At 33.9% G+C, this 18,592-nt stretch overlaps 1 protein-coding gene across 1 annotated transcript in view; it reads right to left on the reverse strand.

Annotated features, from left to right (window-relative positions):
• Nucleotides 1-18,592, reverse strand: part of LOC119075648 — a 162,951-nt gene that overhangs the window by 14,504 nt on the left and 129,855 nt on the right. The window contains exons 15-18 of the mRNA XM_037182135.1: nt 16,034-16,183; nt 15,775-15,957; nt 14,815-14,953; nt 12,676-12,885 (exon numbers count right to left, since the gene is read on the reverse strand). Coding sequence (XP_037038030.1) covers nt 12,676-12,885; nt 14,815-14,953; nt 15,775-15,957; nt 16,034-16,183 — 682 coding nt within the window. The remainder of the gene's footprint in view (nt 1-12,675; nt 12,886-14,814; nt 14,954-15,774; nt 15,958-16,033; nt 16,184-18,592) is intronic.

Below are 18,592 nucleotides of genomic sequence, written 5' to 3' on the forward strand. Positions count from 1 at the left end.
AAAAAGTTTATGGAAATCGGATGACCGACTCGTGAGTTAGACCCCTTGGTGTGAAACAGGCACAGGGCGGCAAGCAGTTTTTGCTTGTAGGTCGGCCACATTTCAACATATTTCGTCTGTTTTAGCTTTATTAGATAGGTATTGACCGTACCAATCAGGGAAAAAAAAGTTTTTGAAATTATGTTCTCCGGAGCGTGAGCTAGGTCTCTTGGAGTGAGCTCTTATCTGGCTACTCGACCGTACAGTGAACGTGGAGTATTTTGTCAATATCTCGAGTAAATTTTGACCGAATTTCATGAATTTTTTTTTGTTTGAAAGGTATTAACAAATGTAAAGCGTCGGTAAAATTTCCGGACTCCTAACAAAATGGCTGCCGGTGGCCATATTGGATTTTAATAAAAGTGATATATGTTGGGAAAAATGGTACTTAGAGTGTTTCTGTTAACATGGAAATAATTTGTTATGTGTGTGGGGTGTTTCAGGCATTCCATATATGGACATCTAAATATATCTATATTCACCTATATTGAGCTATATACAGGCATATAGAGCTATATAATAGCATATTCATCTGTGAAATGTTTATTTATAGGGAAATATAGGTAAATATAGCGGTATACAGCTGTTTAAATAGGAATTTATGAAAGTTGACTTCGTACGGGGCTGTCTATATTGCCTCCGGCAATTTATTTGTATATGATAACAAGGCAAAGAAAGATAACGTAAGTGATTTTAAAAAGCGAATAGATTTTCAGTAGAGAATGAAGTAAAAGAAATGAAGAGTTTCACAGTAAAGGCTTTTGATACGAATAGGTGTTTCGTACGGGTCGGCGTTAGCTATGTTTATTTGGTTTTCCGAAACCAGAGATTATGCATAAGCAATTAAGAGGAATCTACACATGGCAAAATTGTTGCCTACATTTCGGGGCAAAATTATTATTACTTGATGATAGTTTTGGACTCACATTCTTTTTAGAAAAAGTATGACCATCGTTTAGTGTTAAAATGTGTTAGCTTTAAATAAAAAATAGAAATGTTTGTCCGAGAAAACTCAATATTTAACGAAAATTGACACATATTTTGAATTTTTTCGGAGTTAGATTACATCACCACAAACATTTAAATTTTTGCTGAAAACTAACACAATTTAACACCAAACGATGGTCATAATTTTTCCAAAAAGGATGTGAGTCCAAAATTATCATAAAAATAATAATAATTTTGCCCCGAAATGTAGGCAACAATTTAGCAATGTGTACTTGTTCTCAAGCAAGCATATGACAATGAACTCTTTTTCTACCAACTGTCTTACCCGAACAATATTGACGCCCGGTTGTAAATAAATTACACGCCAGCTAAATAAGTGAATTTTAGGTCTATTCGCAAAACATTAGACTCCTCGAGTGTTTAACTGTTAACTTATAATCCCACGGTTGATATTACTTGAAGTTGTAATCTGGCACAAAACTTGCATAATTTTACCATAATAAACTTTGGCTTTAATGCCATTCACACACCTTTATATTGGTTATTAACAAGGAAACGTATCAAATTAATAGCAACTGAAGTCGCACCATTTTAAAGCATCATCCTACGAAAATAGCGGGATTCCTATTAATACGAAAATGTAATCAAATGAGTTGAACATTGAATAACCTGAATCTGAAAATTAAGATCACTTTACATACCATCCACCTAGCAATGGTTCGACATATTAGTATGTGTAAACACGAAATGGAATATATAAATCCACGGATAAACTGGAAAAGTCTTTTTTTGTCCCGATTAACAGCAAAATTGGTGAGATTAAATTGAAGTTATTTGTTGAACGTTGATTCTGTTTGATTTTGGGTTTAGAATTAAAATTTTATTTTTTGTTTCTAAAAGCCGTTTGAACACTCTTAACGTACACATTTAATGATTATTTCAGTAATGCAATAAATAATTGTGTTCCTGTGTGTAACAGACACATCTAATTTTAAAAGCCCATAATTACAAAGCATAATTTATCGTACACACAGATGTTTGTATAAATCATGGTGATGCTGTTTTGTAAAATGGGGTGACAATTACAATTGTATTGCTGAACCATTTGTACAATTTATTGCAGAACTATCGACGGATTTCTCCGTTAAAACATATAGACGTAGAGCGAAAGGCATTGCTCATTTCAATGTTGGAACAAAAAACGAAGAATTTTTTAAAATATTGACAGAAAGGCGTTTGATTAAATCAAATTGATATTTAACAGTTATTTACATGATATGGAATCCCTAGTAGGTGTAAAAAGATGAAAAGTAGAGTTTTGGTGTGAATTATGTTGATCCGAGGCGTAGCCGAGGTCAATAAACACACGAGATCGAGACATTCCAATTTTTATCCCGTTATATATAATGGATTTTACATGCTTGGAAAGTAGTGCTTGAAACATAAAAAGTACGGTTTTAGACGTACGTAGCACGCATCACACGTCGAAAACCATACATTAATAACTTAAGCATTCATTTCAGTGCCATGGCTTCCAATTTTTTATTTTAACAAAAGTGACGAGGATAAAGCAACAAATGTATAAACCAGCTATTGTCTGTCCATACAAACCGGAGGAAATATGGATTTCTTTTATTTGACCCTTAGACGAACTAACTTTTCGTTTAAATTTCACCAGATCGATCGAGTTCAACAGATGTATTTAACGTAACCTCACTCGCAGAAAATTTGAATTTTTAAACATTTTTTTAATTGGCTCATCCAAAAACAATTTGACCTTTAATGATTTGACTTAAATCGATAATGTGTACGCTCTTTTAGGTAGAGACAGTGAGGTAGAAAATTTTATTTGCAAATACAATCCGGTAATGAATAAAATGAAAATCCGTTTTACAAGATTTGATTACATCTCTCCACATACAAACCATTTAGCCATCAGCGCACTATGTTTACGAATAATTCTTCCAGCTCACTGTCTCTACTTGAAAGAGCGTATGTTTCATCGATTTAAGTCAAAACATTTTAGATGAAATTGTTGCTGGTGGCGTTAATTAAAAAAATGTTTGAAGTTTGAAATTTTCTGCTAGTGAGATTTTTAATATTTATTTTTAAAATTGTAAATATGACCCTGATTTATTATGATGATTTAGGTCGGGCATTTTTTATCAGACAGATTTTTCATATAATAGAAAAAAAAACATAAAACCTTTAAGTCAGAAAAACAATAACAAATTAAACAGAGCTTTTTCATATGCATCAAAACCGAGGGGGACACCACTTGGGTAATTGATTACACACCCTGCTCGGAATTGACGGAGAATCCGGTAATTAAACGGAATTGACAAGAATTGAAAGGAATTGACAGGAATTAATGGGAATTGAAGGGAATTGAATGAAATTGACAGTAAGTACCTTTAGAAATTGAAAGGGAATTGAAAGAAATTGAAAGGAATTGAAATGAATTGAAAGGAATTGAAATGAATTGAAAGTAAGTATAGCGAATCCGGCAATTAGATGAATTGATCCAGTAATTAAATTAAATTGACAGGAATTAATGAGAATTGTAAGAAATTGACAGTTAGTATCTATAGAAATTGAAAGGGAATGGGGGATTGAAGTTTTGACCGATTCGACGCAGAACGTTTGCGTCAAAAAACAAATTTGGTTTTTAGTATTGAAATTTTTGAGTAGAGTGTATATGTACCACATTCATGCATCGAAAGCATACTTTTGTCAATTCAACCCATGAATGTTGGGTACCATTTGAAAGGTATGAGAGTGTACTATATGGGCAACCATTGTTTCTGCTCTTCAGTTTCTTTTGAAGAGCCCAAACACCCTTCAAAGTTCACCGATATTTGTCGAAAATCCAATCAGAATTTTTTTGTATATATGAGACCAAAAATTAATTTATTCCCTCTTTTCACATTAATACATGACATAAGCTTTCCAACGACACCCCACTTGCCCATGGCGGCTTCTCCGTTTGGGCGCAATTTTTGTAAGAAAAGCACTATTTTACGAAATTGGTAGACCTCACATCAGCTTACGAAGTGTGATAAAAATATTCTGACACCGGATTTCATTTCAGGTGATCGAACTTTACCGAAACAGGTCAAAAAAGCTTTATAAAAAAATCGGTCCGATTTTTGGATTCTGTTTTTCAAAAGAATCCCTCTTTGCCACTTTTTTGGGCAGTGGCTTACCCCTCGATCAAAACATAAAGACCTTAACTTTAGCCTTCACTCTGAATATTGATAGAAAATATAAAGAATTAAACCGAAGGTAGAACAATAATCACCTGTTTCGTAACAGCTCACACAGACTTTACAAATGCAGAAAAAAATAGATTGTGCAAACTCATAGAATTAAATTTTTTCCCTCAGGGCAGCGTCGCCCGGTAATATTTTTTATAATTGGTTGCGAATATTCATAATCATGATGAATATAAGGACTTTTATCTCCACTCGTCAATGACGAGTCGTCATTACAATAAATTCATAATTTTGTTCTACTGCAATCAGTTGCAATGCTAGCGAAGGCTGCCTTTACAAATTAAACAAATAAAATTTTACTTTATCATAACACACCCGACCACATAATGCACACCACACCGCATAATATAATGTTTGTTCAGCCATTGTTGCGGAAAATAAGCAAAACCATGTTTCGAACAAGTGTGTTACGAGATGAAAAAGCCACTTTGAAATCTTTATCAATTTAATGGACACTCGTTCGGAGCACCATAAAGGATGCATATAGGAATAAAATTATGTCATAAAACGTACTGAAAACCCTTAATTAATTTAATTCAAAATAATATCCGACAGTCATGAAATTAGACACGTGATTTGAAATTCAAATGACCATGTAATTCGGTTTAAAATTTATGTTCAATTTTGTATTTTCATTGAAAAATATCAACCACTGTATTCAGCTTGTACTTTTATAGTTAGTCCAATCCAATTAATTTGGTGTATAAAGGATCCAGCTTTTTATATAAAAAAACGACTAGAAATGATGGACGCAAAACAAAAACGTTTGAAAAAGCGGCTATATCCCTCAACAATTTATGAAATTATTCTGAGTCCGGTTCACGTGTCAGTGTCAACAACAATAAGCGATGTATATAATGTGGTCAAAATGTATGTTGAGGCTGATGGAGTATAATAAGCTTTTGCTTGCAACAGTCTCTTAAAACACTTTATAACATAAGGAATAGCATCTAGTTGTTATGCTCTATAACGTACACCTTAGAGTCTTTCAAATACTCATATCATTTTCTACAATCACAAATGATCTAATGGCTTTACTGCTGTAAATAAGAGTAGGTTTGCCATACCGCTAGAAAATGTGTTGTGAAATTTGTGATACAGAAGCATTAACGCTTCTGAGTTTGGTTGTTTTGGTACTAGTACAATGGTTAGTCTCAGTTGACTAACATGCAGTGTATAGGAAGAATGGTGGCATTCACTCTATTCATATCATAATATATGAAGATTGAAAGCTTTTTGGTTCACTCGTCCATTTCATCGGACGTCACTGCTATATACATAGAATGTATATGTCACTACTATAGATGTAAATTCAATTTACTGTGAAGAGTTCTATGATGTTATGCACACAATATAGTCTCTCGGTTAGCTTTCCCGATAAATCAACGAGGAGAGTAATTTACATACCATCTCGGTTTTAGTTTGGTGTTACATTTTATTATTGCGTGGAAAATCACCTAATGCCAATCAAAATCTAATGATAGACATTTTCCTATCGCGTCTAAGGAACCAATCAATTACGACAATGTCAATTTGAGCTTCGTTATACGATACACTTATGTAGCAGGGATCGAATCTCAATGATATTGCTGACAAATACACCTGAAGCGTAATATTGGAATTTAATAAAACGCAGCACTATGCACTATCCCTATACATAATTCCAGTAAATGTTGCACCTTGCAACGTTAAAAATAGAAAATATAGTCCCTTGCTTTGCAGATAGAAATTTAAATATTTTTATAGACCTTATACAAACCTTAGATATGTTTTTCGTTTAATTTCGGTTGGATATGCATAAAATGTGGGGACGGAAGACATTCCGAAAATGTAAATAATTGCTCGATTGGATGTAAGGAAATACCAGTTGGTTACATATTTGTGCAGTGCATTTAAAGTACTGCAGTGGAAAAATTGACTTTCATTTGAAACATTTTTTTCGAAAATTTTCACTGTAAAATTATAGAAACTGTGTACAACAACATATGAAGTGTTAAGTAAGTACATATATTGCGCACACGACAAGTGCTTATTTAAGTTTCTCTGTGATAAAGCTCGGCATAAACTTCTAAGCGGTTTTAGCAAAACCCGATAAAAAGCACTTGAAAAATATTTGCATAAGCTCTTCTTGTTCCCTTGACTGAAAGTCATGGGTCTTACGGATGATAAACACTCTAAAATGTTTGTCACACAATGTTCACTACTATGATTGAAAATACATGAATGTATGACCAAAAACCTTAAATACAGAAAATGTTTGTCACACTTTGTTCATTCCTTGATAACACGATAACTCGAGTAATTTTCAATGGATTTCCAAAAACTTTTTTTTTGTTCGACGGGGAATTATATTCCTGAGGTTAAGTTCGAAGATGGGTTATAACGGACGGGTGATCTCTGAGATATTCCCAACAGAATTTTTGTCTTGTCGCTTGATAACACGATAACTTACGTAATCCTGTAAAAAAACAGATTATCTGTCTAAATAATAGTCTCCTTATCATACGGAGTAATTTTCGACTTTCCAAGAAAATTTTGTTTGATAAGTACTGAAATAACTCGGGTTAAGTTCGTTAATGGAAAATACTGAAGTAATAATCTGTTATTTATTCCGAAAAGACTTTTATGTGTCATTTATTGTTGTCTATGCTAGAAAAAAAATCAACGAGTGTGAACTTTGCGGCCAGAGCGAAGCGAGGGCCGTAATCACACGAGTTTCATACTTTATTCATGATCAAATAAGGCCGAGTTTCAGTAGATTTAATTGCTAAAAAAATTCTCATAATTTAGAAAATTTAAACGAACGTGAGCTTTACAGCCAGAGCAAAGCGAGGCCTTCCATAATTTTTTTTTAATCGACTAGGACTGAAATTCATGAGGCTTAGGTTAGTAAATGGAAAGTATTGGAGTAACAATCTAGACTTTATTTCGAAAAGACTTTTTTGAGTGATTTCGTGGTAGTTGTTTGTATACAAAAAATTGAACAATAATCCGTAATCCACACGAGTTTCATTTTTGTTCAATACATAATCAAGAAATCTTTTCACCACCGTTTATAGCATAGCAGACAATGGGACTTTCTGAAAAAAAAATGGAATATAATAAAGCGAATGCGCAATTTATAAGAAAATAAGAAGCGCGCAGATTCTCGTGAATTTAAGATTTCGTAACTTGACAGTTGTCATCTTAAAAGTTACGAATCGTATGGACATTCGCATTAAGGTGACAACTGGAATTCTTAAATTCACGAGAATCGGCGCCCAGAGTGCGGATTGTCGTATTTTCGTAACTTTAAAGAATTCGTAACTTGAGAGTTCTTGTAGGATTTTATGCACGCAACCGTCAAGTTACGAATTCAGTCAGCCAAGGGACCTGACCCACCCATAAGGTGGGGCCTAGTTGTATATTATACATGTACTGTAAACTGAAAGTAGACTAACAGTAGACGGCATATACCGCTTGATTGAAAGAGTGAATGTGCACAATACAAGTGAAATGAATTTGAAATTGACGAATGTTACCTAATGCTTTTTCGCAAATATCAACGCTTATTGTGCGCCCAAGGAAGTATTGAAATTGAAAATTGTGTTATAAAAACTTGGTGAAGCTGGTAAAAGGCTTTCCACCTCTTTTCAATTCAAAATGAAACATATTTTCTGAATATGGGAAACGTAACCGAATAAAAGAGCTCTTTGCAGAAAAAATTGGTTCTATATTAACACTTTGCAACAACGTTATAATTTGAAACGATGAATGAATACGATAAAAACATTTTTACACTTAACTCTATCAATTGTAGAAGCAAAATCAAATTGAAAATTAGTTGGTTAGTAGTAATTCATGCAACAAGTTTGCGAAATGAGATCGGGAAGTTTTTAAGCGAGTTGAAGCCGTCTTCCTTACAAATGTTAAAGTTTCACATTTAGTGACATAAAAACCTACTTTCTAAATATCTTTCTGAATCATGAATCCCGCCTTTTTTTAGAAAGAACTTCGGAGGAGAAGATGAGGGTGTTTTGATCCAAACAAACTATATTTGATATGATGATCTAATAAAAGTACGAGAGTAATGGACTTTCCCTAATTCAGACACTGAATCTCTCAATTAGTTTACCTTTCCCATTGAACCTACGGAGTGTTTCGATCCCGGTATCATTCAAACGTTAATCGTAATTCCCTTTGTGAAAATTCGGTACAACATTTTATTCTTGAAAGTGAACAACATCGACATAATTTACCCTTTTCAATTTTTTCCTCCCTTCGTTATAAATAATTACAATTTTATCTTTCACCACCCAACTTCACACGAAAAAAATAAATAGCCGGCATATATAGGATCGTAACTCAAGTTTCTGTTTTGAAATGCAAAAGAAAAATGAAGTTTCGGAAACACAAAACCGTTCTTTTTTAAGCAAAAGTAATCAGAACAAAAAAAAAGAAGAAGAAGAAGGGAACAAAAAGTCAGAAAGTTGAGTAATATTCAATATCATGGTGTGTATAGCGCATAAAATCATCAGTTATTCTATAACCCTATTACACCCAAGAAAAACAATGTTTATTTATATATAAAATGAGTTCAGCTTTTTTGTTCAGATAAAATGAGGCCAATTGACCGAACTAAGGGGTTATTTTCTTGTTGAGATTTCCATTGTTTTCTTTGATCCTTTATGCACACACAAGAGAATTTATTGTTAGCATAATAAATATTTAATGTTGATGTATTAAGCTTTCGCTTACTACAAAATTCTATATCAATAAAGCTGCAATCGATAGATCCGAGTAATTGGAAACAAAGAAAATCACTTGACGAAATTGTACCTTTTCAAGAGGTTTCCCATTTGTTTCTTTATTGTAAAAAAAACAATCGCAGCAAAGAAGTAATTCATATAACTTTTTTGATACTTACCCGATAACATGTTCAACTGATAGAATCGTTATAAATTCGGAATTTTCAAGTCAATGCCAGATTCTAACTCACACACGTCGTGACGACAAATTATAAGCAATAAATTTTCACTTCCAATCACGATGTAGGATTGAATGAGGTTAGAGATTTACTAGGTGTAAATGAACAACGAACAATCCAAAAAGAACTATCTAAAATTTTAACATTGCTTGAACATATCAACGAATAGTTTTCAAAAAAAACTACTGTCACTTCATTTTATTCGGTTACATGGAACAAGTGATTGATTTTTTGGATTGACGGAATAATCGAGTGAACCTAACTGCACTTAAATTCGTCAAAGTTAGACAGAACTTTTAAATTTATGTACAGTTCTCGTGTAACCGAAAAATTTGATTCAGTAAAAAAAAAGTTTTCGTGGTCTCATATCCACCTAAGACCAACTATGTAGAAATGTAGATAGAAAAACCCATCAATGTTAGCGACTAAATAAACGATAATTTGTTTAATTTTGACAAACAAGTTTGTTGGTTGTTTTCTAGTGTACATTGTAATAAAAGCACAGATAGACCATATAAATCTGGTGTATGATGTACGTTTTGTTTGCTTTGATCTTGGTTAGAGAAAACATTCATCAGCACACACGAACACACACACACGGAATGTCAAATATTGTTGTTACCCTGCAGTTTAAATGTGGAAATTTTGTTAAATTACATTGCCCATCTTCTGTGCACTTTAGCGCTTATGAGATTAAAGTTTATGCACAATTCTCGCGTAAACTTTTAATCACCGCTATGAAATTGTTGGAGCATAAACAATTTTGCGTCATATGCTAACACTCGGCTGTAGTATTAGATCTCATGAAAATGTTGTATATTAATAACTTTTGCAAAATGATGATACGAGCATCAACATTACATTACATGCAGCAGAAAACTCTTCAAATATTAATTGAATCGAGCTGTGTTTCTGTGCTCCTTCACCTATTGACATAATATATCGAAATAACGTTTAGTGAGCTTATACCCTCCATATCAATTTTGGTTACCAAATCCATTTTCATTTCCATAACGGTCGTGATAAATTTAAATTAAAATATGCCTTCTGCTAACAACCTTCCATTTCAAATACGCTCTGGAAATAGTCCGCTTTTGCTAGTCATATTGCTGTAATCCAAAATGCTACGCTTCCAGGAAAATCTTATTAAAAGCTTACAGCATTTTTCAATACTTTCTGCAACTGTGCTGCGAAAACTGAACTTTTTCATGCGTGATTTGGGTGGCGATCGAAAGGTCTTTTTTCTCTGGTTTTCTATGTTTTACGTTTCACCACTAGTGGTGAAATGGATTTTCATATGTGCTTTTCGTCACTAGTGGTGAAATGGATTTACTTTTCACCACTACTTCTGAACCATAAATCTTTAATAAAAAATTCTGCCCTGACCAAATATCGAACCACCGACACCAAAACCCAATGATCATCGAGCAACATCTCTATCCATTCGGCTATTGAGATATATAATCGCAGTGAACCAATTTTTGAAGCGTACATAAATGCAGTCTATCTGATCGTTGATACAATATTTCGTTCATACAGTAGAATGTTTTACATTTCAAAAGTCCATTTTTCGCAGTTAGTTGCAGAAAACGTTGTATGCAACACGTTGTGAAAGTGGTAGTTTTTGTCACACGATGTAGTTATCGAACTCGCTTCGCTCGTTTGATAATATCACATCTAGTGACAAAAACTACCTATTTTCGCAACTTGTTGATTAAAATCCATCCATATTAATAGTTCAGGCACTTGTGTTAGAAAAAATGGCTCCGCTCGTCACAAATGTACTGAAAAAGTCGAAAGTTCCACATCCTATGATAACTGAAAAGCTCGCAAAATGTAAAGAGGGATTCTTTTGAAAATCCACCTATCAAAATCAGACTCATTTCGTCTAGGATGGATATATACATGGTTTAAAAGGTCTTTGCCAGTAGACCTCAAAACAGGCCTCACACAGTCTCAAGCCACACCTGGTTGCTGGCAGAAGATCTCCGAAGCTGGAAAGATAGTGGTTTTTATCCGAATTTTTTGGCCGTTATAAATGGACGTTCCGGTGTGCTTGTTCGAAAGCTGAGCTTAAGTACTTTCGGGTAATGCCTAGTTTGATTAGATTCATTGATATATGTTTGCAAAAATTAGCAAGAAAAATTTTCAAAATCTGTGTGAACTTTAGACAGGTCTGGGCTGGTACTGATGACGCTTAATGTGAACCTAAGATGCTAGTCGTAACATGCATTGTCTAAGCTTCCCATTGATACCTCATTTGCAGTGCTGATGATTGCTGATTCTGTTATGTCGACAATCACCAGAACTGCAGATGAGGTATCAACGGAAAGCTTAGACAATGTATGTTACGACTATCGTGTTAGGTTCACATTAAGCGTCATCAGTACCAACCCAGACCTGTATAAAGTTCACACAGATTTTGAAAATTTTTCTTGCACATTTTTGCAAACATATATCAATGAATCTAATCAAACTAGGCATGACCCGAAAGTACTTAAGCTCAGCTTTCGAACGAGCCCACTCTCAACCGGAACTATCATTTATAACGGCCAAAAAATTCGGATAAAAAACACTATCTTTCCAACTTCGGAGATCTTTCGCCAGCAACCAGGTGTGGCTCAAGACTGTGTGAGGCCTGTTTTGAGGTCTACTGGCAAAGACCTTTCAAACCATGTATGTATCCATCGCAGACGAAATGGGTCCGATTTTGATAGGTGGATTTTCAAAAGAATCCCTCAAAGTGAGTGGATTGACATCTGACTATAAACGAATGCAGTGGTTATATCAAAACTGTTGTCTCTAGCTGCCGTCTACAGTCGCATTTAGTCAGCTAAGGAAAAGAATCTGCCCGCCTCATTTTCAATTTCAAAACTCAAAGATGCAAACTGCTATCCAGTTAAATTTCACCAACTGTAATTCCCTATAGAATTTGGTTGTTAGATGGATGAACTTCAAACTTCAAAGTTAGTTTTCACTACAAGGTAACATTAATTAATTAAAAATGCATTTTACATCTGGATAAGCTTTAATTCGGAGGCAACGTAAAACTCCATTACAAGCGCTTCCTCACATTCCGATTGCATAATTAAACGAAGTGTTTACCCAGACAAATACAATAATTTTTAATTTGCTCCCGTTCTATTTGCAACTAAATCCAATCACAGTCTCACTCACACATGAAATCAAATTAAAAGAGAAAAATATCTTCTTTGCAACGAATTATTTCCGAGCACGGAAAAACGGAATTTCGTCGTAAAGTGTATCTAAACTTCAACTTAATCCGAAATGAAATCACTTTACACGAAGTGGATTTTAAATTTAGTTCGGTAACATTTAAAAAAAAAAACACCCGGTAACGTTTCCATCCTATGTATGTACCGTTCCATTATTATTTTCATCCATAAATATTTTCTCGACATCAACTAATGTTATCGTAATACTTACTTGTGGTAGCAGCCTTAAGAGTCCCAACGTGAATATAGCCATTGAAGTTGAGGTGGCTGTACAGAATTGCATTTTTAAAAATGTCACAGAACATTTACGGCTGTACAGTATAGGTAGCAAAATTGCAAATGCAATGCACGACTGTATGAAACAACATCCACAGCTGACTATCACAAACATCGGATGATATGATATCCGAGTTATCGTTGCCTGTGTAAATAAAATATGATTTTGTTAGTGCTGTGTTGGTTTATTGTGTATGGGAAACGAGTGTTCCGATAGTTTTTAATATAAACACTTTTAAAGTTTTCTTTATTTTAAGTCGAAAATCGAAAATACAAAATAAAAAAGAGTAAATAGAAACGGAAACTGAAGTGTGAGCGAACACATTTTCTTTACCGAATTGATGTTACGTGACTTAAATATTGGAATAACGAAAAATCTGTAGAGAATCGACTCCATATTTATGTTTGGGATGTAATTTTGTTTTGGAAAATACTCGCTCGCTTTCACAAATAGAAAAACCATTCATTAGTGGAAATAATTTCCAGTTAGTGCGGGTGTAGATGTTTGCTTTTAGATTCATTTTGAAAACTGTTAAAATATTGATCAGATTGATAGACATACTACAACGAATTCTTAGAAATATTTTAAGCCAATAAAACGTGATCTTCAACCGCTAAGTTATGCCAAATTCCAAGCTGCTACAACGGAACACGAGCGAAAGTGGCATTGCCAACAGTCAACCATTTGAATCACAATGTTTTCTAAACGGTAACACTAAAGACTTCAGTAAGTCTTTTAGTACCCAAGCGTGTAAATTCGGTTAAGTCAACTGCAATTTCGACAAATCTCAAGGCACTACTATATCAAGCCGATTCCTTTATTTTATTACACTGAAAATGCTTAAAAAAACGAAACTTTTTACGACGCTGTAGTATTCTCGAGTATTCTCAAAATGAACACTACACCCTTGTTGGTAAGTTTTATTTTCATGTCTATTCTCCCCGTCCCCCGTGCCGTTTTCACTAACAAGTACAGCGGCTTATATCAAACACAAAAGCATATAATATACAAATACAAATATTTGATGCAGTTTTCGCCCGTACACAGTGTGAACCTAAACACATTTCTGTTGCATAAAAAGCTTGTGAAAAGTGGCAAGGATTTTGTTGTTCATATAAAAGACGAAGATTATCATATTCGATGGCGGAATACGAAATTCAACTTTAGAAATACATATAAATCCTTGGAAACATACACATAAATTATGTACGGCATAATATGATGTCAATACAGGCGCTGTAGGTACAAGCATAAATTGAAAAAGAGAAAATGTTTAAATAATGAGTGTTGTAAGTGTTCTGAATAGAATATTTCGACATATCGTAGCGTTGTCTCCATTAGGAACTTGAAATTTGTCCTTTGGACCAAAGGCTTTGGTGAATGAAATCTTCAATTTTACAAAAGTAAACATTAGCCCTCACAAGAACCAGATTATTGAGGCTATTCTGTTGCCGACAGAAACGAATTAAATAAGCGTAGCAAATGAAGTTCTAATATTATTCGGTAGAAATGAGGTCAAAACAAGTAACAATTTCGATTATTATTATTGGTAGGGATAGCCCACACGTCTGTGAAACCTTAATGGTAAATGATATTCAACCGCATCAAAATCTCTGGTTCTTAGTTTTTCTATTGCACAGAAAAGCGCCCCTATAAAGAAAAATTAAATGAAATTTTGTTTGTTCTACCAATCAGCTTCTGCAACTTTTTCCCCGCCTACATTGAACATAAAACAATTAGCAAATATACCACATGCGCTTAAATAATTAATCTGTTAATTAGAATTTCAAACAAAATTCCGGGTTGGTTGCGTTTTGAAACGGCCTAAAGTTCCGTATTTATGGTTTTGGTAAAAAAAAATGCAGCGGAAGAGGAAAAACTCCTTTTTTATTGCTCAAAAATAACACTAGAAGCTAACGTTAAATAACCATTAACTATTAACAGTTTTAAATGAAGCATGAATGAAATAAAAAGCTGTTTAATAATAAATTCGCTTCCGGGCTTTCGTGAGCACATGCATAATGGATGCGTACTACAATACACATTGTGTGTTTGCCGTTCCATTATACTTACATTAAAATTCTTCTTTGTTAATAATATTGCATAAGTACCGCTGACTGGACACACACACCGTGTCACATTAATCATTAAACTTTCCGTAACACAAAGGTCAGTACGCCAGGATGCTGTGAAGGTTGCTTGTAAATCATACCTGTATGAAGAGAGAGTGTTTGTTTGGTTAGTATATTTTAATATATCCATTCATGACAACCAATGGTAAATTATCCAAACACACGCACAGTGGGATGTATTAAAATCATGTTGTAGGACACTATAGGTAAACTCAGCGAAGTGTTCTCGAAACAACGTATATGTAGATTTAGAATCAAGATTAATGAATCGAAAGGTCAATATTACAAAAGCTTCATTGACTGAGCCATTAGTACACAGGAAGACTCGTGTAGTTTAATCAATTGATAGATTGAGAAAGTAACGCTCGCTCTGTGGAGTGGAAACTATTTTGTTGTGATAGGTGGACAGAGCCAGTTTATATGATTGTCATATTCATCCATCAGTGAAGTAATTCACGCCGTAAGTGCGCTTTAGAATTTGAATTTTAAGCGAAGGAATGACCGAAAAACGAACGAAAAAATCAATTTTAATGCTTCTTTGTATGAGAATAGGATGATTTACCGCTGTGTTCAAAAAACCTCCTCATGTTTCTTTTTGACTTACAGCGTGAGATTACAGTGACGGTAATCTCAAAATTTTAGAGCTTGTGCTTTTAATTTTCTTACAACCAACTTACAACCAAACACATTCCACTTCCTCCGAAATTCTTCAATTAAATTATCGAATACGAAATTTTGTGCACGTAAAGTTGCACAGCGAAAGAAAAATGAAAAAGAATTTTTTTGTCGTTTTTCACAAAAAAAATGAAATTTATGTTGAGATCATCCAATCTATCAAGTAATAACATTCATGTACTCGATAGTATAACATCAACTGCAATCACTTGAAAAAAATTCTTACCCACAAATAGAAATCCATTCACTGTCTGCAGCATTTTCGTGTTGAAAAATGATTTCCACATGAGCTGAATCTAATGTTAACTTTAATGGCTTCGGATGAAAGTACTGGGATGTTTGATTGGAATGGTAGAGATATGATGAGATTATCCGTGATGCCACCTTAAAGTCGAAATTTGGCTCGTAGCTGCAAAAAGTGGACGGTTGAGTTATCATTTTCTATTTAAAAAAAAAAAAAAACTCGACTGCAGCTGGTATATTACCCATTTCGTTGGAAATACATTCGAGGTAAATAGTTTGTTAGATTTTTGTACGATATAACAGTTAGTAAAATGGTTCCATTTGATATAATATTTTGAAGATTACTAGTTGATGCTATTTCAATGTAAAATTGATCCGAAAATAGATGATCACTGAAAATTGAAAAGAATTTTTTGTTCACTTGAATATTTTTGAAATTATTTTTATGGGGAATTTAACAATTATTATTCTTCAGTTACATTAATGACTTTCATTAATCAGTAAAATGTTCTTTTCATTGGTACACGTATTCCATTAAAGAGGCACCTCAGGTTCGTTTACTCGTTTACAATTCAGAGTGCTGTGCCATGATTAATTTCCAAATAAAATCGACCCACGGACAGTCATGTCGAACGCGTGCAGTCGTTCATGTACAGATTATATTGCTACAACTACGAAGAAGATAAAGTGAAAACGTAGGAGGATTCGCGTTTAATTCTTGCAATACAAATAAGTCAAACATAAATTTTAGAATAGAATAGAAGAAAACGGAAATACGAGCTGGTCTACTCTTTCTCCTAAAACATTTCTTCATTTTCTTGTCATTCGAAAATCCAAATGTTTACGAAGCTTTTTGGAAAAGCTTTTATTTTCTTTTTGTTAGTTGATTATTACCAGCATTGTGTCAGCACAAAATGTTAAACTTTTCACAGAATTAGCGGCATGTAAGGATCTATCTAATGTTGCAACTTAAATCCAGAGAAAATTATGAAAAGAGAATTATAGTCCAGGTGCTTGTGTCAGAAAAAGTGGCGCCGCTTGCGTTTCGATTTTCGATTTTTTTTATATCGCATGATGTTTGTGGTGAAAAAGTATAGAACTAAATTTTTTTTTTCCGGCCGGAAAAGCCATTTGTATGAAAAACTTAAAAGTGGAATATCTCGCGATACCGATGACTTTTTTGAGATTTTATTTTTGCGTTAATTAGAGTCATTCAATGCTGAAATATTATGGAAAGACTTTTTTCTTGGAAAAAAATGGCGGCTGTATTTATGTTCCAAGAAAAAGTGTCCCGGAAAATTCCTCAACTTTGTTAAATGATAGGAACTGACACATAGGACACCTTTGACGATCTCAATTATGACAATTTTTCATGAAATGGAACAAAAAGTCATATGGAAGCTTGTTGAATCTCTACGTTCTAGAACTTGGAAGATGTAAGTATCAATTTCCGAGGTGAGGCCTGCCCTACGCATAGGAACTGACTTCTAACGATCTCAATTATGACTATTTTTTATGAAATAGAGCAAAAATTCGGATGGAAGTTGGTTGAATTCCTAGGTTCTAGAACTTGGAAGATGTAGGTATCAATTTCTGAGGTGAAGAGTGCCCAAAATATAGGAATTGACCCTTGAAGATCTCAATAATTGCATTTAGTGAGAAGAAAACAAAAAGTTTGTTAAAACTCGTTAAATCTCTGGGTTCTAGAACCGGGAAGAGATGCGTTTCCATTACCGGTATGGGAAATGATGCCTATGTAATTGCTCTTTAAAAATTTCGAGTTTTTGTTTTTAAACTCTCACAATAATACCAAAGAAAAATGTTACAAATTTAACGAAAACTCAAAATTTGGAGGTAGGTGGGAAACTTGGCTCATATCTTGGGAACAACAAATCGGTTTTAGCTCCGCCGAACGAGTTTACTTATACCTTTCCAAATCACTTTGACCAAAATTGACTAAGAATTGGCCGAGTTATCAGTCAACAAAGTTGAGGAATTTTCCGAGACACTTTTTCTTGGAACGTAAATACCGCCGCCATTTTATTTTTTCGAGAAAAAAGTTCTTCCATAATATTTCAGCATTGAATCACTCTAACTAACGCAAACATAAAATCTCAAAAAAGTCATCGGCATCGCGAGATATTCCACTTTTAAGTTTTTCATACAAATGGCTTTTCCGGCCGGAAAATCGATTTTCCATTTTCCGGAAAAAATTTAGTTCTGTACTTTTTCACCACAAACAACATGCAAAATCAAAAAAAATCGAAACGCAAGCGGAATTACACAAGCACCCGGACTATTACTCATACTTGTCTGTCATTAATTTGTCGGTGAAAATGAGCACTTCAGAAGGCAATAGCAATTTGTTAACCGATTGGAAAAAAACGACAATTCTAACAAGAGCGAAGGTTTGCGGCCACAGTGAAGTCACAAGATTGAATTCTCTATTTTATTGTTTAATTTTAATTTGGATCTTTTTTAGTATATTACATATTCCTCCAGTTAAGAGATGAGGAAAATTGAGGAAGCTACAGTATTGTGAAACACATAAAGTTTCAGATTACTGTAAATAACTATAGCTATGCAATTTGATAATCTCATTTAAAAACAAGAGGAGATTTACGCGGCAGGCGCGTTAGCAATAGACTCGCACGTTCCTAAACTACATTTTTCGCAATATTTCCACTCATTTCTTAGTTGAGTGTAATTGCTATTACAATTGCCACAATCGCAGTAGTCCTTATTACATAAATTCAATTACGAAATTTATGGTAAAATTGTGAAATCACATAATAGTCAAC

The sequence above is a fragment of the Bradysia coprophila genome, unplaced genomic scaffold (assembly GCF_014529535.1).
Source record: "Bradysia coprophila strain Holo2 unplaced genomic scaffold, BU_Bcop_v1 contig_232, whole genome shotgun sequence".
NCBI classification, from domain to species: Eukaryota; Metazoa; Arthropoda; class Insecta; order Diptera; family Sciaridae; genus Bradysia; species Bradysia coprophila.